This window comes from Lissotriton helveticus, chromosome 9, assembly GCF_964261635.1.
Source record: "Lissotriton helveticus chromosome 9, aLisHel1.1, whole genome shotgun sequence".
NCBI classification, from domain to species: domain Eukaryota; kingdom Metazoa; phylum Chordata; class Amphibia; order Caudata; family Salamandridae; genus Lissotriton; species Lissotriton helveticus.
The window spans coordinates 127,040,601-127,062,386 of record NC_136070.1 but is presented as its reverse complement, the minus strand read 5'-3'; the positions used below and the strand labels follow the sequence as shown (position 1 = coordinate 127,062,386).

At 42.8% G+C, this 21,786-nt stretch overlaps 1 protein-coding gene across 1 annotated transcript in view; it reads left to right on the top strand.

Moving 5' to 3' along the window:
* Positions 1 to 432: 432 nt before the first annotated feature.
* Positions 433 to 21,786, top strand: part of MED6 (mediator complex subunit 6) — a 90,459-nt gene continuing 69,105 nt past the window's right edge. The window contains exons 1-2 of the mRNA XM_078659613.1: positions 433 to 598; positions 21,202 to 21,361. Of these exons, the coding sequence (XP_078515739.1) occupies positions 535 to 598; positions 21,202 to 21,361 (224 nt within the window). The 5' untranslated portion in view covers positions 433 to 534. The remainder of the gene's footprint in view (positions 599 to 21,201; positions 21,362 to 21,786) is intronic.

Here is a 21,786-nt window from a genome sequence, read left to right as displayed (position 1 = left end):
TAATACAGCAAACATATAACGTAATAAGTTAAAAAGGAATTCAAGAGCGTTCTAAATTGTTTCAGAGTGATTGTTAGAGCAAATAGAATAATTGCCACGTTACAAAGGAATACTAACAATTTTACACCAATTATTTTTCACTAACCGGTGGCTGGCTGTCCCAAAATAGCAAATCATAGGCAAATGGCCAATATTTTTTTAAGAAATGTGGCAACTCTACCGGAAAGTCAGAAACAATTTTTTAAAGAAAACGGTTTTTAAAAACAAAGGCTACATAAAACACATCCAGTTCACATCCGAGTCCATTCGGGAGCCGGGTGAGGTTCAGATTTGATAAATGACGTCTGTCCCCTCAAAACTCACTGTGGAGCCGAAAGACTACAAGCCCCAGCGCCCCTTGCGTCCTCCCCGCCCCCTGCTCAGGCTATGCTCAGACTCTGAAAACGAAAGTACCGCCGGGCCGAGTCATTTCTAAGCTGGAATCGGAGCGCTGAATCTGCGAGGAGCCTCTCCTCCCACCCAGGCTGGCCGAAGATGAACGGGCGGGCGGACCTGCGCGTCCCGGAGGAAGAGATTCACCTCAAGAGAGGTCCCGCAGGTACCCGGTGTCTAGGGGGCAGAGGTGTAGGTTGCGCCCGCATTCCTCTCTGTACTCCCGGGGGAGGTGAGGCAGGAAAGTCCCCGGCTTGGGCCTAGAGGCTCGGCCCGCTCTTGGCGAGGCAGTCCGTGGATGGGCCAACGCTGTGCTCCACTCCATTACGTATAAACGGGGAGACACCCATCTGGACTGTGTTAAGCGGACATACGTAACACATTTGCTACAGTTCTTAGCATCATTGTGTTTATGTCCTAGACCCGAAGGCACAGTAACTGCCAAAAGGAATCACTGTCCCTGTCTGAGATCCTGCTCCTAACTCTAACCCACTGTACGATTACAACACAGGCCAAAGGGCAGAGCTAGGGTCTTTTTATGCATCACGGTTTCTCCTAGTTGCCCAAAACATCTCTTTAAAGACTATTCCAAATTATAATAGTTCCATGAATGAATGTGCTTGAATTAACAATAGAACAGGGAGTAATAACCGGACAGTCTATGATTTAGCACATCACGCAGACGGGTTAATTTGATTTTAATAGTCTTTATGTTGACCTTACAAAACTGATCTCTTTTCACCTGTAATTTTCCAAAGTAATAAGTTTGCTCTGTAGTTTTAAGGGAATCTTCATGGCCACAGGGCATTTTCGGGGATAACCCATTACTTAGATCAGAGCTTTCCAAACTTTGCATGTTTGTGACACACTTTCTAGACATGCATCATTTCGCGACACGGTAACGCAGTTTTATTAGCAACCCAGAGGTAAAATTTACTGCATTTGTAGACGTGCGTCATTTTGTGACACAGTAAATCAGTTTTACTAGCAAACCGTAGGTTAAATTAACTGTATAAAAGAGATAGGGACAAATACATATGTCATAGAAATTGTAAATAACAAAATATTTGGGGACACTACTTATCTCACAAAATCTTTAATATTTTTTTATGTGATTTGTAAGATAACACACATACATTTCCAAACTGCTGCTAGCTTCTGGGAATGCTCCAGTAAAGAGTATCCAAGCCCATCTTAGAAGTTTTACCACCCTCCCTTAAAAGTGAACTAGCCTTGATGGGAAATGACTGTGGTGGCACATGAAATGCACACCCACTCGCTTGAAAAGTGCTGTACTCTGCTATTGAAAGTACAGAATACCTGCCGCCATCTCTTGTGAATGTCTCACCAACATTAAGTGCTTAATGCGGATGTTCTGTCACTCTCACATTAAAGTGAACCAGCCTTGCTACGACGTGATTGTACAGGAGCTTTAAGATTAAAATATCGTGCCCGATTCGAATGTGCTCCCTGCACCATTAAAAGTATGTAGTCCAATTGAGAAGTTCTGTCGCAGTCCCATTAAACGTAAACCAGCCTTTAATGACACCTGGCTCTGGAGTGGACAATTATTGGCATACAAGTGGGCTCGGATAGTACACAGTGCGGTGTGTTGTCATTTTGGAATTGCACATTCATGTCCGATAGAGCCTGCGTCCCTGTTTCCTTGTGAAAGGTGTCGCATAGAGCTGTCCCTAGTTCTCTCAGACGCTTGGTGAGTGACCGGGTTTTTGTGCCTGGTGTTTGACCCTGTTTGAGTGTCATTCCTAACCGTGCACGGTGCCTGATGGTGGGCGTGCACAGTCATAGCTCGTGAGACGTGCCCGGTGTCTGACAGTGGCTTTGCGCCCTGCTATGTCCTGCTCGATGTCTGACAGAGGCTGTATCTTTTAGTCTTCTGCTGGTGTCTGACAGTCTCCAAGTCTCGCATTTTCTTGTGTCCTTGCATAACTGAGTCCCGTGCCCGGTGTCTGACAGTGATCGTGCCCCTGGGTTCTCGCACCTGCTGTCATCCAGGTGATGTGCCCATGCTGTCTCATGCTGATGTCTGCCAGCTGCTGAGCACTGTGCGCTCTTGTACCCAGCGTCTGACAGTGTCTGTGCCCCACGCTCTCTCATCCCGGTGTATAGTAGTAGCAGAGCCCGGTGCTCTCTTGTACCCGGTGTCTGACATTGACTGACCATCAAGCTCTCTTGTGTTCATGTGTGACCCACACTATCTCATGCCTACTTGTCATGGTGTGCTCGCTCTCGGGGTTAGAGTTCCACGGGGTTGTACACCTCTGCCTCCCTCCTTCCCGTCATGCCTGTTGTCTAACAGTGGCCGAGTCTGACAGAGGTTGTGTCCGGTGCCTGGCAGTAGCTGCGCCCTGCACACTCTTGTGCCCCGAGATTGACAGAGGTCATGTCCGGTGTCTGGCAGTAGCTGAACTTTGCACGCTCTTATGCCCAGAGTCTGAAGCGGCTTCTCTTGTGCCGGTGTGTGACATTGGGTGACTGTGCCCTCTCAAACCTAATGGACATGCCTTGCACTCTTTCGTGCCCGGAGTCTGACAGGTTTGGGGTTCTGCTCTCTCATACCCGTTGCTGACCCTGTCCGGACCCCTGCTCTAACCTGGCAGGAAACAACAAGAGGACGGCAGGCCATTTCATTCCCCCACCTGGAAAAGCGCAGCCCCTGCTTCTGGAGTTGTCAGAGGAGCTGCGGCTTAGTTGTACTGTGTCACTGACATGAGCAGTCCCGTCCTGCAAAATCAATGAATAGATCCTGTATATTCATTTTCATGCGACACACACATAGCAGGCCACACAGTACTGTGTTCCGACACAGAGTTTGGAAAGCTCTGACTTAGATAGTTAGTAGAGCTGGTAACCCAATGTGAAGTCTAATTTTCCATTTTTTTTTTTTTTACAAAGAAACAACTATTTCTTTACTGAACTTATTTTGACATTTTTAATGCAAATTTTTGCTTAAACGTGTATGGAAAGATTGACGTTTGCAACATTTCTCAGACTTGTTTTTGTTTTAAAAAGTATATTTATGTACTGAGGCATATTATTGCAGTGTTAGAAGACTGAAAATAAAGACGTTTGAGTTGGGAAGGACATTGCAACTGCATTGATTTACATCCTATGCATGCTGAGCTCTTTTAACCCGTTGGCTGCGCCGCCTATTTTGCGGAAGTGCGGCACTACCGCAAAACGGGCGGGGCCACGTCGGCCATTGGCTGACGGCAGCACCAGCGAGGTAGTGCTGCCGTCGGCCAATGGCAGCATGGAAGGGGTTAAAAGTAAGGAATTATGCCATTTCGGGTGGAGAATGGAGGTAGCAGTGGGGGATGTGGGTGGGGGTAAATATGACCCTACCATCAGGGTTGCATTGGGATTTAAAATCGGCCCGGGCATGCTAAAAAAAAGTAGCTCACATTTGCATATTGTCTTTCTGCAAAACACTGCTTCTGTGAAATTTTATTAAAAAAAGTGGGGGGAGGGGGCTAAAAAAGAAATGCACTGATTAGTTTACACTGGAGTAAAACAACTGAAAACAAGTTAGGCTATTTCTGCTCATGCACCCTCCTCTGCCCCCGCTCAATATGCATCTATTAATGTGCCGGCCCAGCGAGAGAAAGGGAGTGGCACCTCTGCCAGTTGATGAAAGGGAGGTAAGGGACGCCCATCTGCCTCCAGAAAGGCCACTTAGGCACCCACCGGGCCGCTGGTGGTATCCGAACAACGCAGAAACCACCCAAATCGGCCTCCCAGACTGCTAAAAAAAAGCAGCCCACAGCCGGAACTGGACACCGGGCTCTCGGGAATTGCCCGAGTGCCTGCGTTACAAATCCGACCCTCCCTACCATGACAAACCGTTTGACACTTGTCTCCGTAAGAGGGACTAGGTCATGGGAAGCCTTCAGAGGCTGTCATTGAGCGCCACTCATCTATTGTTGGTTTGAGAGGGAGCAGAGGGCTGTGGGATATTATAAAATGCTTGTCCAGGGGACGGAATGGTGTTTCAATATACTTGTTCCATCATAAATAAAAATGTCCCTTTTGGTGGCATGCAGTGACGTGACAAATGATTGCAGCGGTTTTATTACATCAGATCTCATAATACGTATTATATCAAGGTTTGGATTCAAGTCAGGGGCATGATTTTACCTGCTACCTGTTCTTAATGCAACTCTTCAGAAATGTGTTTTGATGTTTCTTTTACGTCAAACCAGTTGTGATGAATTTTTGTTCATATGTGGCTTTGGCCAGGATGGCATAACCAACCTGGTGAAAGACCTTCTTCTATGGAAAATATTTTCATCACGTTAGTTTTATGTGTGTTTTTGGTTTTGTCTTGGGGGCTGCTTCACCCTAAAGGTCTAGAATACTCTTTGGTATTCTTTTAAGGGGGTACCCCACGAAACATACCACTCCAATTCTTTTGGCATCCCCCTGCCTTTAAACACCCTCTTGATTCTTCACTTTCCTCTTTTCCCACCTACAAGTTTTTTTGTTTTTTTTCTCAATGGAGCCTCCTAGTAACCCCCACCACTTCCAGACGGCCCACCCCCTCAAATCTCAACTTGTTTTCCCTTGTCTTCTGTTCCAATTCCCTCTTCCTTTGTCATCATCTTCTGTTTACCGGCTAAACATAAAAAGACTGGGACTTTTTTTATGTGAAACTTTATTTCTAAACCTCCTATTTTGCTAGGAATTTGAGTATTATTTTCCTGCCCCAGTATCCAATCCCTGGTCTATTGTACCTTTTACACAATTCATTCTGGTTTTGTGGAAACTGTGTTTTGTTATTTCTCCATAATGACTTTTCTTCAACCTTATTTTGTCAGACTGTCTTTCCTCATTATAGAAATATGTAAAACTGATGGGATTCTGATTTTACCACCTTTGTGCAAATATTCACACAGGGGCTGAAAGTAGATGGAAAGTTATAGTTTCAGGATTTTAATTCCTTGAGACCCTCTGCACATCCTTAAACTTACATGTTTAAGGGTTTGCACTATTTCCTCTAGTCTCTCCCTTCACTTGAAAATGTTGAAATGTTTCTGTTGGCAAGGGCAGGAGTAAAACGTAATCCAGTGTGGGAAAGTGAATTCGTAATTGATCAACAGATTTCATAAATATATTTGCTATGTAAAAATAGAAACAAAAGTTTGCTCCGAGTACTGTTTCAAAGACTACATCTTTAAACTGTTGGAAATTCCTGAAAGCCGCATATCTGAACCAATACAAGAACATATAATTGCAGTTGCACTTTTGTTACATTCTTTTAGAATCGGGCACCACGTTTATTTTCATGCTACCCTACAGTTTCCCATAATGACTTTACGCTGGTTCTCTATGATGAGGATTTTTTTTATATTGGCATGCAAAGAATACTTTATACTAAGTGATGCCTCAGAAATGGTATTTAAAGGTACACACTAGTATAGCAACATTTATTTCAAGTAGAACACTTGTCTGTTTTTCTTTTTCCTTTATAATTTTTTTTTAAAAAAACAAGCAATTAACAGTCTTGCTTGCATAGTCAGGGCATATTCTTGTAACATAAGTAGCTTTAAATTGTTACATTTGAAAGCGTGTACACTTTTTTTATGCTGGAACACCAGCAGGATTGAATAACTGAATACATTTTCTTAGAGCTCACTTTATCCTAATAGTAAATAAAGTATTCACATTAACGAATCATATACACAACTGTCATATATGCGAGTATGTATTTACTGTACAGTGTCAGTTGCCACTGTTTTGTTGTAGTTAGGTAAGAGTTCTCATAGAAAGAGCGTTTTTTTTTTATTCAGGAGAAAGAAATGTCCCATCCATCAGCTTGAAATGGTCGGGTGCAACTGACTCTCTGAGCACACATATACATTCCATTGCCATGGAGCTGCTTGAACAATAACTAAATCCCATAAAGGAACAACTAGGTAATTACAAGTAAAAAGGCACAATGTTAGACACTTTCCTTCCATACAACCAAAAACAGAAAATAACAAAAGAGTATGATATACAGTGTAACAAAATTTAAGAATTCATAACAAAGTCTTTGAATTCAGACGGTACATTTTTTTCTACATTTTTGCTGGATTGGAGTGGGAACCTTAAATGTAGTATTAGGCTCTACTGTATCACCCTTGTTTTTGTCATTGATCAGTGCTTTATTTTTCAGTACTGATTCAGAAAAGGGGGTGGTGATGAACAGAGTGTCTGAATTAAGCAGACCACTCTTACCCAGTCCAAAGATCAGGGCTTGATCCATCACCGTTTTTTAGCTCACTGCACCATCCCAGCTCAGAACCTGGCTACATGCAAATTAGTCTGTTCCTGTCCCAGTGCATGATGGGAACAGGGCAAACCAAACTACCAAGCCAATTCTTATACTGGGAAGGAAACAAGCTACCGGGGACCGGTTTCTGGCATTTCAGCCTCGTTGGCCCGGCTTGCTTGAATCCTGATGGTGCAATGAGCAAGGGACTCACATCTGAGTATACCCTTCCACGCTTATGGTGGACAAAATGATTCAGAAAAGGGGGTGGTATTTTTCAGTACTACCACCCTATTCAAATTCCATATGCTAGAGTCTTCAGTCTTATGGCATTTCTCAAAACTATGATGACTTTGTGGGGTTTAGAAAAGAAACCTGAAGATTTCTTACCCAAGGGTGCCCTTATCATGACCAAATCTCCCACATGGACAACTACGGATTTCACAGCTTTTCTGGAGTCATAATACTCCTTCCTTGCAATCGACTTTCTCTCCTCATTTGTTTCTCATAAAAGTTGAGAGGAAACACCTTTATTTCTTTTGGATTCAGCAACATTTACCCAAAACTGAGCTACGAATGTGTTGGGTTGTCTGTTTTTCAACAAGCTGAACGGAGTACAGCCAGTGGTGGCATGTGGGGTAAACCTATAAGCTTCAACCTTTTTATTCAATTTGTTTTTCCAGTCAAGATTATTTTGCTTGGACATTGAAATAGTCTCTTTAAGCACTCGCACAAAGCATTCTACCATGCCATTGCATTCTGGGTGGTATAGTGCACATAGCTTGTGATTAATAGAACACCGCTGTAGGAAATCCTCCATTTCACGAGACACAAACTGTAACCCATTAATTATCTGTCAAAAGGGAACCAGGCAAACACTCTCTCGTGAAGACTTCCTTAAGAAAAATTATGACTTGCTTGGAGTCAACATTTTTTGTAAACTTGATTTCTGGCCATCTTGATAACATGTCAATGAGGACAAACGTAAACATTTCACAATCATTGTATGTAACAGGTCCCAAAATGTTAAGGGCAAGTTCCTGCCATGGACCTTTTGGACGTTCTCTTATTATCATGGGTTGAACTCTAGGTTTTAAGAATTTCTCACTTAAAGTGCATGGTACACAGTCTCTGACAATTCTCTCAGCATGAATGTCTATCCCTGGCCACCAGTAGTTAAGCCTAAGTCTTTCTTTAGTCTTGGATATTCCCTGGTGACCTTCATGTGCTAAGTTTATCAACTCTTCACGCAAAACCTTAGGTGGAATTAATCTTGAACCTCTAAATATCAAACTTCCACTTAGGGATAATTCGTCCCTCACATTCCAAAAATCATCCACAGACCCACCAGTTTTTTTGACCAACCCTTTTTGACCTGCGTAACTCTGCGAACTCACCATCAGAGTCACATGCTTCGCGCCATTTGTCCTCTTTCATCCCATCATGTTCAACATTGCATACCCATTCATTCAAATCCTCATCTCTTGAATCTATTTCACCTTCCTCCATATTGACCAACCTGAAGAGTGTATCTGCGATGCTGTTACGCACCCCAGGTAGATATTCAACCTTGAAATCGTAGGCCTGCAAACCCACAATCCACTTAGATATTCTGCTAGATATGGCATCAAACCCTTTTTTATTAAAAACTTCGCACAAAGGCTTGTGATCACTCCGCACTAGAAATTTAGTACCCCAGAGTACATTTTTACGTTTTTTGATGGCCCAGTAAACTGCTAAAGCTTCCCTCTCTATCACTGAGTACCTGAGCTCAGCACCTCTCAAACTGCGAGAGAGAAACAAAATGACCTTCACTTCTTCCCCATGTTCTTGCTGCAAGACTGCACCAAGCCCTTTCATGCTCGTATCCGTTATAAGTACAGATTTCAACAATGGATCACAACTCCTAAGTTTAGGAGCCTTTCTCGAACATTCTTTCAAGCTTATAAATTCATTCTCACACAACTTAGACCAATGGAAGTCAACGCCTTTGCACAACAATTTCCTTATGTTAACTGTTTTTTCAGCAAACCCTTCCACTAATTTACTGTAGTACTCTGTCATCCCGAGCACTTTCATAACTTCCTCCTTACTCATTGGAGAAGCTAAATTTTGGATAGTCTCAATCAATTCACGTTTAGGTTCAACACCCTTACCAGAAATAGTGCGACCTAAATAATCAATAGATGATTTCCTAAATTTACATTTTTCTAACTTAACGGTGAGATTGTTTTTGCAGAATCTATCTAAAACTTCTTTCAAAACTTTATCATGTTCCTCATTGTCCCGAGCAAAAATGAAGACATTGTCATGGTATATTTTTACCCCTGTTAGATTCTGTAACACTTTCTCTAATGCCCCCTGAAAAACTGATGCTGCCGAGACTAAACCAAAAGGCAATCTTAAGAACCTAAGATCTCTCTGGAACTCTCATCTAGCTCTATCTGATGGTAGGCTGACTTTAGATCTACTGTGGAGAAGACGTTTGGATCTTTGAGCAACATATCTGAGATCTTAGGGAGAGGATACCTATCCACAATTACCTGCTTGTTGAGAGAGCGCAAGTCAATGCATAGGTGCAGGCTCCCATCAGATTTCCTGGCTGCGACCACTGGGGCCAACCACTGTGTGCCTTCAACCTCCTCTATAATGCCTTCACTCTTCAACTTATTTAGTTGACTTTCCATTTCTTCACGTACTGAATAGGGTACACCTTGAACCTTGCATGCAACAGGTTCAGCACCAGGTACTAACTTAATTTTATGAGTGTAATTACGTAGACAACCTAACTTATCCTTGAAAACACTGGGAAATAAGTTTTTGAGGTGTTCGGTATACACAGTATCATTCTCACTCTCATTAATTTCGCACACGTTCAATCTCTCTTTTAATAAAATGGGGGGGATCACAGTTGGGATCCAACATGACACCTAAGTCTCGCTGGTGGAACCACTTAAGATTCTGTCCCCTCTGTGGGATACATAGACCTTCTCAAAGACTAATCTTCTTTCATAATCAATCAAACTATGGAAATAGCCAATGAGTTTGATGGGTTCACCACCGTATGCAAATGGTTTTATATCAGCTTTTAAGATTTTAACTTTATCTTCCAAATGATGAGTGTGAAAATGTCTGGAAATAATGGTTATTTTCTCTCCAGAGTAAAATAATACACGTGTGGGCATTCCTTCGACAAGTATTTCATCAAAAGGTCCTTTTATGTCACTATCCGACACTTGTGATACAATCTGTCTTCAATCCACTTCTGAATCTGAATCACTATCAGATAATACTTGTCGTGACACTGAACTAACTTTAACCCTTTTTTTCTTAGCAAGACAGACTGAGGTGAAATGCCCGGGACATTTCTTGTCATTGGCTAAATGACCCACATTACCGCAATGAAAGCACTTGCCTAGAAATGTAGATTTTTTGACAACATGTGATTTGTTGTTAACAGGTCTGTAACTTTTTTTTTTAATCTCCACCATTGGAAGAGGTTTTAACCACATGTACAGTATCACCTTTATGTTCATGCTTAGTGATAATTTCAACACATTTTAATGAATGCTCAATTTGCTTAACAAGGTTTATAACCTCATCTAGACAGGGATCATCTTTTTGCCAGATGTCATCCCTAACTTTTTGAATATTACAACCCTCATTTAACGTTTGATCATTTATATCAGGAAGATGATCAAAAACGTCCTGTCCTTCGAACCCTAAACAATTGAACAAAAGTGCAGTCCTACGTTCTGCGCTTAAGTTTGTTCCACACACCTTTGCGTATCTTTCAAACACATTTTCCCACTTTTGCCACTTTATGGGTGAATCACCAGGTGTTGAAAGGAAAAATGGAGGTGTGGCAACATTCTGCATTTTAACACTATACACTTAAGTGTTTATCTTAAGAAAGTGCCTTTAACTCTACATGAAATGTAATGAGACTTGACTTGCTAGCGAGCTTTGAACTCTCTGCTGGCCTGAGGAACTTGGGCGAAGTCTTTGCACGAATAAATGCAATCTTAAACTGTGAGCTTAACAGTAATGCCAAGGTACTGCATGTTACCTCAAATGCAGAACAAAACCAGAAATTTCAACCGGTTCTCAATTTTGTAACTTCCTAAATATAAACGATATTATTAAATATGACTATTTTTACAAGTGTTTGGAAGCTAAAATGAAAAGAAATTATTAGTGCCAACCTGGAAGATAAACATCTCAAAGTTATTTAAAATTCCACAGGGTGGTGCTGTTGTACATAACATTAACAGCCATTTGGATTAGCGAGAGAACAAACTAAACTATCAGGTTTGTAACAATTCGTGTTTCTGTCCTATTTGGGGTTGTTATACTTATTTTGAAATCACCTCCATAACATGTAGAAGACACGGTATCCCTCGAAGTAATGAAGAAGTTTTCTTCTCTCCGTCCGGAAAACAATTCAAAATGGCGCCCGTGTGACGCTGCACCCACACGCAAGCCTGAGGGATGATGAAGCCAGTAGAGTTCAGAGAAGCGAGAGATCGCGAGAAGAACACTACTGGTGCACGTCAAAGAGAAGGAAGAACTCTGATGAAGACAGCAGCAATAGAATTGTTTGTAGCGTCACATGGCAATAGGTAGGAACGAAGCGAGACGATGCGAGATGAAGACAGTTAAGGGAACTATTTACTTTCAATAATTTGAACTTCCCTGAAGTTATAGTTAAATCGCAAAGCAAACAACTGTCACATAGATGCCATCATAGATCAAAGGAGACAAAAATCAATAAAGTACGCACTTCCATAAAGTCAAGTTCACACGTAGTACTTTGGTGCTGCAGCTCTATTCACCAGTCATTTGGTAGTTGTTCACAGAATGAACTTAGTTTCCTTCTTTGAGTACAGAATTCAGTACTTGTGAATCCCAGAGAAGCTTTCAGATGTTAACGTGTAAGTAAGTAACTTACTTTTAAGTTCAAAATTTCAGAAGGGACTCAAAGTAACTTGATGAGGCTGAACTTGACTAAAAACCAACAGTATGATGTAGCTACTGTAACTACAATTAATTGGAGATATTTTATTTAAATTAAATAGGCAGACAATCTTTGGTGAGAAAGTCAATGTCAAATTAAGATAAAGACTAAAATCTTTCCACAAACAGGTAGACAGCCCACATCGAAGCCTCCCAACCCTTAAACATAAATAATATAGAATTTAGAGTGAGGCATGTGGCGATGCTCAAAATGTTACTGGAAATAATCACTCACTTGAAAACTGCCAATCTCCTTGTAGAACAGAGCAGAAGAAATTAAGGTTTAATCAGTCAGTCTTTCCTTCCACTTTGAAGATAAAATACATTTCTTGATGTTGAGACAAATCCTTGTGAATCAAGTGCAGCAAACGCAGGGTATGTTTTAGACCATCGTCGCCAGTGTAAAATGGTGAATAATCGTCTATATGATGAAGAAAGATATGTTTATTCAGGAGAAAGAAATGTCCCATCCATCAGCTTGAAATGGTCAGGTGCAACTGACTCTCTGAGCACACATATATATTCCATTGCCATGGAGCTACTTGAACAATAACTAAATCCCTTAAAGGAACAACTAGGTAATTATAAGTAAAAAGGCACAATGTTACAATTTGCTAATAACTTTAATATCGTTTTACAAATCTTTATGCAACTTTGCAAACAAAAAGCGACTGAATGAGTATTCTGACAAATTTGATGTAATTCCAAAGTGTGCTTTTTTTGTTATTTGCTGTAAATCTGTCCTGCCATTTTTGAGAAATGTGTGTTTAGAGGTGTTGGGTGGTCATGAAGGGGTATCTGGAATGTTGGTGTCCAGATATGTTCTGATTGGCCACCTTAAAGGGGACTAGTCAATACAGATTGGCTGGCCCCAACCTGAACAATATGTTGTTCGCAGCCGTTACAAAATTTGGACATGGCTAACTACAAGCCCGCAACAGAAAAGACCCGTCTATTTAATGGCATGGCATCAAATGTTTTATTTAAATTTTTTCTACAGTTACCTCACTGTGTGACCTGTTAATAGTGCTGTAATGTTGCAACTGCCATTCCACCCCCAACCCCGCGATGTAGTGGGTAAGAACAGCAGCTTGGGTGAAATTCTAGAACTCTTACCACTCCACATACAATTTCCTGTCGTTTTCTGAAACGGTTTGATAATTGTAAGCACCAGTGGGTTTGGGGGTGTTTAAAACAAATAAAATCTCCCTAGGCAGTTCGTAATTTTCACAGTCTTTTTCATGTCATGTAGATGGAGAAGAAAGTTCAGTGTCACAGCATGGAAATATATGAAGCTCTTTGTACCCCAAGGTAAATATCAACTGTGGAAGGCAAAGAAAAGGGAGTTACTTGTGAAGAGTTAATGTCTATGTCAAGACATTCAAAGCTAATACTTCTAACTTATGGAAATCTTAGCAGCTCCTCCATAAGTGCTGGTAATAATTTCACAGGCTCCTTCACACTACCCATTAAATCGTCCGCAAACTTGGTGAGGTTAAATTCATCTCTGCCTGTGGCTACACCTTTACAGCACACATATTTGGCCATGGGCTCCATGCAAACATTAAAGATGGGAGGTGCCAGCACTGTCGTTTCCAATTTCCATCTCAATAATCAAATTAAAAGCCAATCTGTTCACCCTAATGTGGGCTGTTGGATTTTGGTAGCTGATCAACAGCCACGTCAAACTCTTAGGCCAAATTTGACCTGCTTCAGTACTCGCTGCAAAATTTTCAGTGAATTTTATCATAAGCCACCTTCGCATCTTCCATGAGTACAAAGGTACCATCACAAGTGTGCTGCACATTCTCCACTACTTGGAATATCTTTTTGTTCTTATCTACGCATTGTATACCCACAGCAGACTTGTTTGACAGGGATAAGCTTGGTAGGAGATGCTGCAGTCCGGTTGCCAGTATCTTGATAAATAAGAGCTGTGCATCAATATTCAAAAGAGCATGTAGGAGACAAATTGACACACATATTTTTCTGTCTTTGGGGGGATTACTGCTTTCAACATGGGCCCAATTAGTATTCCCCTCTACCCCTCTCAAAAGGAATTGTACTACTTTCTGAGTATTGGGACTAAGGATCTGCAAAACGTTTTTCAACTAGAGGGCTGAGAATCCATCTGGTTCCAGAGATTTCACTACCTTACCTAGGTTGATGCCACTCATCACTGTCACAATTAGGCGGTCTTTCAATTTCTCTACATGTGCCTCCAGGACCTTGGACATGTGAGCAGAAAAATAGATATCATTGTCCTTATTTAATTACACTTGTAAGTTCTTCTCCATAAAAATTCTGATAATAGTCTATTTCTGGTATGTTTTCATCTTTTAGTGCCAAATCCTCCTGTTTGGAAAATAGGGGCCAAATGTACAAACCACTTTTTTAGTTGGAAGCTGCCCGATTTGCAGAAAATGCGTTTTCAAATGTACAAAATGCGATTTGGCAGCTTTTTATCTAATCATATTTTGCATTTGCGATTCAGTGTTTGTAAGCGGTATGTTTAGGGCGTCCATTCCAAATACAGAATCAGTATGGTATGTATTACTGTTTTGTGACCGAATTCCAGTTACATAACAGTAATACTTTACCACCAGTTTAAAACTGGTGGTAACCCATCCTTTCTGAGAAGTTAAATAAAATATTTTTTTACAGCAGGAAGTGATCCCACGAAACCACTGCCGACCCTTAAAAAAATGAAACTTCTAGGTTACATTTGTTTCTTTTTGAACACGTTGCATTCTTTGGTAAGGAAAATAGTCTGCATTTGAAGGAAAAAAAAGTTGCCTTTTTAAAAAGCACTCGCAGACATGGCAATCTGCTGACCTCTTCAGGCCACCATCCCTGTGATGGCTGTGATTCCTAATGGTTTGAAAACTGCGACCTACCTTACTAATATTCATGAGGTAAGTCGATTTGCGACCCAAAAGGGATCCCTAAATGAAATTCAATGAGTTTCATATATTAGGAATGCTGATTTCCTAATGTTTGTACATCTGGCTCTAAATTCTTAATAGTCCCTCTGTCCTCTATCCTTGATTTTAGTTTTTTTGTAGTGTAGAGCTGCCGTGCTTTATTGCCCGAAGTATATCCTTACTTGACTCTTATATAGTAAGTATGTAGCTTTTGGCGTCCAAGTGCTTTTTGCCAAATCTTAGATGACCCTTTGTGGTTGTGTTCCATATTTTTCTGTTCTTCAATTCTTTACGTGTCTTGGTAACAGGGGCTGGGGCAACCAAACTCTTGACCAGTCCTTATCATTATCCGTGATGTACCCCTGAGTACTTTACACAATCTCCTGGTGCAGTGGTCTGAAAAAAGACTATAATTTTACCTTCACCCAGACCTCCGCCATTTCGTAATAGTTATGGAGAGCAGTAGGTCACGAAGTGGATGGGATTTGTGAACTGCTCTATTTAGAAAATAATCTGCTGCCTCCACCTTCTAAATTCATTCAAGGCAGTGGTTGACCATCTGTATTCCTTGCTAGCTCAACCAAGGACACTGCTCATGACTATATTTAAATAATCCCCTAAAGCAAGCTCTCCTTCAGCGAAGGTTAAGGCTTGGGGATATAGTTATTTGAAAAAGGATTTTGGGCTGCTTTTTGTTGCATACAAGGAACCATGTACACATTCTGTCCTACAAAGACCGGAGCACTCGACAATCTCCCTGCTGTATCAGTTTTCACAATCTTAACTGTTCCTTTAAACTTTCCATAAAATAAGAGCTTATTCTTCCTTTTCTGGTTGCCAAGAGGAGTGCTGTAGTAGAAACCATTTAGAATGCAGTCTCTGCAAGTCTTGTTGTGCCAAGTGGCTTCTGGAGAAAAACAGATGTCCCCATCAGATTCGGACACTAACAATTTTGGTGTGTCGCTGTCTGATCTTGACCACCTTACCTCCAAATTCTGCAGCTGGCTTCAGAGTGACCCGGGTGCCCAAGGGATGCTATTGCGGCTGGAGAAAGCTCGGTCCCGAATGGGCTCAAGAGTCTCACCTCTGTTTGATTCCTCCGGTAGGCCACACCCCTCTCGGACAGCATTATTGTAACCTTCACTAGTGTAGAGAATATCATCATTATAAATCTTGTTCTGTGTGGTTAAGTCACACGTGTCTTCTCTAATTGGCAAACATTGAGTGAATCATTTTCTGCCGCTTTATTCGTAACATATCAATTGTTCTGCCACACAAATTAAACCCTTGCACTTTATACCTCTTCTTTTGGGCTATAGGTATAACAAGAGAAACAGGAGAGGTGATTCTCCATCTCTCAGACTTTGGCTGAGACTATGTCGACTCAAATCCTTGAGAAAAAATATAGTGTGTTGGCTGTTCTATATTAAGACACCGGAAATGGTATAGAGTGCCTCCACTTGGATAAGACGTGAATACATTTTACCCCGGTATAACATTTGACTTTGTATAAATCTGATAGCAAAGACCTCATCACTAAACCATAAAATGCACTGCTATGGAAACATAAAGAGCTCTCCACATTTGAGCTTTTTCGTGCAATGTGTCCGTTTATTTAACTTTTCTAACCTGGCAACTGAGCTAAGGTCTGCACCACCACCTATTTCTGGGTCATAATTTAATGTTTTTGTTTTCTTTGCATTGTGACATGGTATAGGCAGGGATACTGGAATTATGTGATTTTGTGGCTGCTGCAGTTTTTGCATAGTTATAGATTTGCTGCAGTTGCCACATTTTCAATCATCTGCTGCATAAACTGCAGATTGTAACAAAAAATATTGTTTCTGCCTCAAACAGTTCAAAAGTTACTAAAAATGCAGCCACACTTGTAGCATGATGGAAGGCCTTTTTCAAAACTTGACTGGTCCACTTTCGGCTGCTTATTGCTATATTTGGGTGTTAAACTGGTGCGTATGAGGGGCAATAAATGCCTAGACAGTGTTACAATGTTTGAAAACGACTAAATAATTAATACTATTACAAAAAGTGGCGCATTATGCTGCATAATCTGCCTTTTCTCGTCACACAATTTACTCAACCCTGCTAAATAATTTTGCTCTCTCTTGCCGCTTAATCCTAGTGGCCCTGACTAAAGGAGATTCATAAAGAACATTGCATCCTCAACTGGTCCTCCGCAAGAGCTGACAAAAGTGATCTCTACGTGGGACTGGACTGGGATCTGTTGAGTAGATTTGGATCTGCGGGAAACATTTTTCCAGTGGATCCAGATCTACTCAACAGATCCGTGACAGCTCTCTGACCGCCGGACTTTGACGGTACTCAGTACTCCTTCACGGTGCCCTCACCGGGAGAAAACAGTGGATACTCTGACCCTGCCTAAATTTAATCACTGTACCTGCCGGAACGGGGCTCTGTTTCCGCGTCTTCCAACGACCCGCAGAGCACACACAATACTCTTGGACAAGCCACCGGACTGGCTTCTCCATTGCATTCCGACCTCCGCCTCGTCTCGACCGAGACGGGGCTGCATCCTCACACCAATTTCGACCCTCACATGATACCCATCACCGGACCCAGCTACTGGACCCACTCCTACATAACCATTGTTGTCTTCCTGGAATTAGCGGTGCTCCGTTTTTGTGCCTGCACCCTTCTCCACATCCTTTAGATCCTACATTTTTACATTCCCGACTACAAAACAACACAACCTACGTCCTCACCAGAACGGGGATCCGTTTCTGGGCCAGCACCTATCCTCACTTCCTTGAACAGGCAACCCGGTCCTGATGAAGATCCTAAATCAATAGGATCGAAACGCCGTCGACCCACATCACAGCGCAACGCATGGCGCATTACCTTCTTTGGTTCCCAAACTAACAGCAATTACCCATTCATCAAGGAGGAACCAACAATTTTGTATATAGTGTTTTAATTTTTGTCTTTCTGCGCCTATCGCTGTTTTTCACCCATATGTCACTCGCGCCGTCACCGTTTGTCTCACTATCACGTAGTGCACAAAGCCCCCTTGGGTTGCCACCGCATTATATGCCTCCAGTGCTGCTCTCCAAACTGTTGTTTGGCTGTTTTGCAAATATTGTCCCTTAATTCATGACGCTATATGCACTTTCAAAAACTAAAAATTCTGAGTCGCTCTTCCTTTATGTCCAGATCCTTTGTAATGTCTTGTACATGCAAATATATCTGTTGCTCAAGTGAATCCAATTGAAATATTGTTGTTTTATACATATGTACACCCAGATCTCAATCTGGTCAACAGATTATACTCCTGTTGCTTTTCCCTGACTTCTTGCCAGGCATCTATCGCCAACAGTTTCACTCGCTCAAAGATGGCCAACCACCGCCATTTACCCAGATTTCCAGCCACTCCATCTTAGTGCCACTATTCCTGATATCAGCGCTCCAAGCACTCCGGCTCTCACTTTCCTTTTAACAAACTGCTGACTTAGAGCGTATTTTTAACTGAAGGAAGTAGAGAAATGGTTTTGGCTGCGGCAAGCGTACAAATGAACTTACTTGCCTTTATTACAGCGCACCCGAATTCAGCTGCCCACACACTCCCGCCCTTAATGGCAGCATCCCCTGCGATACACTGCCATAGGTCTCCCGGCTGCCATTATATAGCATACAAATAAAAATATATATAAATGAGTTGGGTGAGCCGCGCACGAGACACGTTGCTGCCATTTAAGTGTGTAAATATAAGAGCATATTTTTTTAATTAAGACAGCGCCCGTCTTGCGGGCGTATGTGCAGCGGAGGAGATGGGGAGAAAGAGCATATTTAAAATTTATAGCACAACGCTCCGGTTAAAATAAAAACAAAAAACAAAGGCACCCGAAAAGTGTAGATGGGGGAGGGATGGGGAACAAAGAATGAAAAAAAAGCAATACATACAATCTGCAAGTTGGTATTCTCAGTCCCCTACTCGTAACTATGAAACAGAAACTTCAAGTCCCAGAACCCTATACACAGTTGGTAAACAAGCGTTGGCGACATCTGACCCCAGTCTGATCCCGGGCTCACCATAGAGCTCACTCGTACCACGCGACCAAACATGCAGTGACAGAAGAAGATACTCAGCAATGAGCTACCATAGTTTGCAATTGTAACATCACCTCAGGGCTTCTCGTGGCTACATTGAGGCCAGCTTTAGTGGACACTGCGTCTGCACATTGAGGCTGTGTAGAGAGTAATCCACCCTCTGCCCTTCCAATGGTAACCCCCATCTACTGCCAGTTAGTATGGCCATCCGAGCCTACTTCACCAGTCTGGGTGTCTGTCCACTTTCCAAGTTACGCAGCTTGTCACGCAATAGGCTTTTGTGGGTACATCCCGTCAACCTTGAGACCTAGAGTGGCACCAGGCATACACAGCTTTGTGGCTAGGGTGATTCACCAGAGGGGCTGAACGACGCACAAAAAACGGAAACGCACCCACTGTTCGGGGGCTCGGGTGGTTGATTCAACCACAGTCTCGCAGCCCCGTCCAGCAGCAGCATCCCGAAGGGCTCTGCCTAAAGCTCAGCATTACTGCTAAGCTACTGTGCATGTGAGTACGGCGAGAATCCGTAAATGTGTGTGTAGAGGGATTCGCTGCAGCCGCTCCGCGCTTCTGTGACACATCTGTACACCTGAGCGGAGCACAGCGCCGGCTCTGCGGTGAGAAATGTTTTCAGACCGGTGCCCACAGCCTTGGGCTATGCGCTAGCTTGAATGCTAGCAGAGGGGTGCACAAAACCACTTTCTCTGTTGTAGAGTGAATGCAGAGGAGTGCAAACAACCATGAGCTCTGCGCTAGCGTGAATGCTTTTAGAGAGGAGTGCACACAACCACTGGCTCTTTGCTAGAGGGAATGTTTAGAGAGGGGTGCACACAACCAATGGCTCTGTGCTAGAGTGAATGTGTTTACAGAGGGGTGACAACAGCCACTGGCTCTGCACTACAGTGAATGTGTTATTAGAGGGGTGCACACAACCACTGGATCTGTGCTAGAATGAATGTGTTTAGAGATTGGTGCACTCAACCACTGGCTCTGCGCTAGAGTGAATGTATTTTCAGAGGTGTGCGCAAAGCCGTGTGCTCTGCGCCAGAGTAAAAGTGATTTTAAGAGCGGCGCACACACTTTTTCTAGTGCACAGAATGCTTTGGGGCAGATTTACAAGCCCCTTGCGCCACTTTTGCGTCACTTTCCCCATGTTAAAAGTGACGTAAAAGTGGCGCACGGGGCTTCTAAATCTGGGCCTCTGTTTCTCTAACGTGATGGAGGGGCGTCAAGGTGTGAGTGTGTTTCGCGCTGCGCATCACACTCTGACCTTCTCCACCAGCCTTTGGAAGTTCCCCCCCTTTTAACGTTTTAGCAGTGGAAGAGGGTGCTACAACGCATTTGGTTGATACCCTCGTTTCATGGGGCCATTGCCATTTTACACGACTCCCGTCCCTAGTTGGCCGCTCTCCATGCAGTCAGCTATATGCCAATAAGCTTGCGGAGGTTAGGAAATTGTGCGGGGAAAGTATAGTTGTTATTGGGAAAAGCATTAAATTGCTGTGGACCGTGTTTATACTAGTCACACTCTTAACTGTTGGCAGTAACACTAAAGGAAGTGGTAGCGGGTGAGGGGAGAGGAAAGGGGCAGGGCCACACAGAAGTCTGCTTGTGTGTTTGTGGAGCGGGAACACCCTCTCTTTGTGTTACTCGGATTCTGTTCCGGCTGAGCTTCATGTTTTCACTCCAACTCTTCCTCGTGCGTTTACGGAAAGGAGCACGGGACGCAGGTTCTAAAAGCAAAGCGGGTCTAGGAAGTGTCACTAAGACGATTCCTCAAATTGCAGGGGTTGCATGAGTCGGTACAGGCGCCCAATGAAAGAGCCGGACTGGCGCGCGCAAGGCAGCGTGACGAAGCTTCTGATAAGAAACTTTGTTACGACAGCCGTAATGCAGGTGACCGAGACCTTGGGGGCCGTCCAAAAAGGCGAAAGGGCGGCAACCAAAAACCCTCCTTTTCAATGGGAAGCTAGTGTTTAACATGAACGCTGATACTACCCAATGAAAATGAGGGGCGGGGCTTCGAGTCCCCTTCTTGAAACTGCCTTCATGACTATAGCTCTCGCAGGCGAGGAGCGCATGCGCGCTGCAACACCAGGCGAGACCTAATAATAGGAAAGCCCTCTGCTGTTTACAGCAGAGGGAGTTTTTGGAAGTGTGCTCATGGCTGAATGGTTCCATTATGAGCACACTTTTACTTGTGCTCATGACGGTCCGTCTTGAGCAAAGAAGAGGTTAAAGTGGAGTCGGAACTGCTATTTTTACTCCCAGTGCTACAGCACTATCACAGGTATACTATACAAAAAAAACACAAGAGTTATTTATTTTATTAAGGTGGGGAGGTTCCATCTATTGCATATGGAAAAAACATTGCCATTTATATTGCCAATAGCTCCAACTCCAACAAATGCGAGACTTATTGCATTACCAATGCTTGTTTAATTATTCCGCTTGTTTCTTCTTCCTTGCTAGATAACTTGTTGGGGATTTCATGGGTGGACAGTTCCTGGATTCCTATTCTGAACAATGTCACCGTTCTGGACTATTTCTCCGAAAGAAGCAACCCATTCTACGATCGAACCTGCAGCAATGAGGTGGTCAAAATGCAGAGATTGACCATGGACCACTTAAGGTACCTGCCAGGGTTTGGTATTGCAACATAAGCTGTCAGCTTTCAAAACCACTTTTTGCTGTTAAGCTTCTTCTTAAACATCAGAGACCAACCAGACCTTCTATCCCTTATTTGCCTCCCACCCCTGCCCTCTTTCTCTGCCCATCCATAATTCCCGGCAGTGTAGATCCCTTTTTTCGCAAGACTTTTCTACATTTTGCATTGGAAAGCTCTAGAGGCCTGAATGTACTCCGTTGTCCTCCTCATTTTGGCTTTATGGACTGTTTACAGTTCAATCTAAAGTCCTCCCTGTCCGTTGCATTTGGTGCTTATTAATTGTAAAATCTATAAGACAGAAGTTTGTTAACTTACAACATGCCTGGAATGGGGCAGAAGAGTGGTCTATAGGCAGTGTATTGGGGAAACGGGCTCATCATATGACTGGC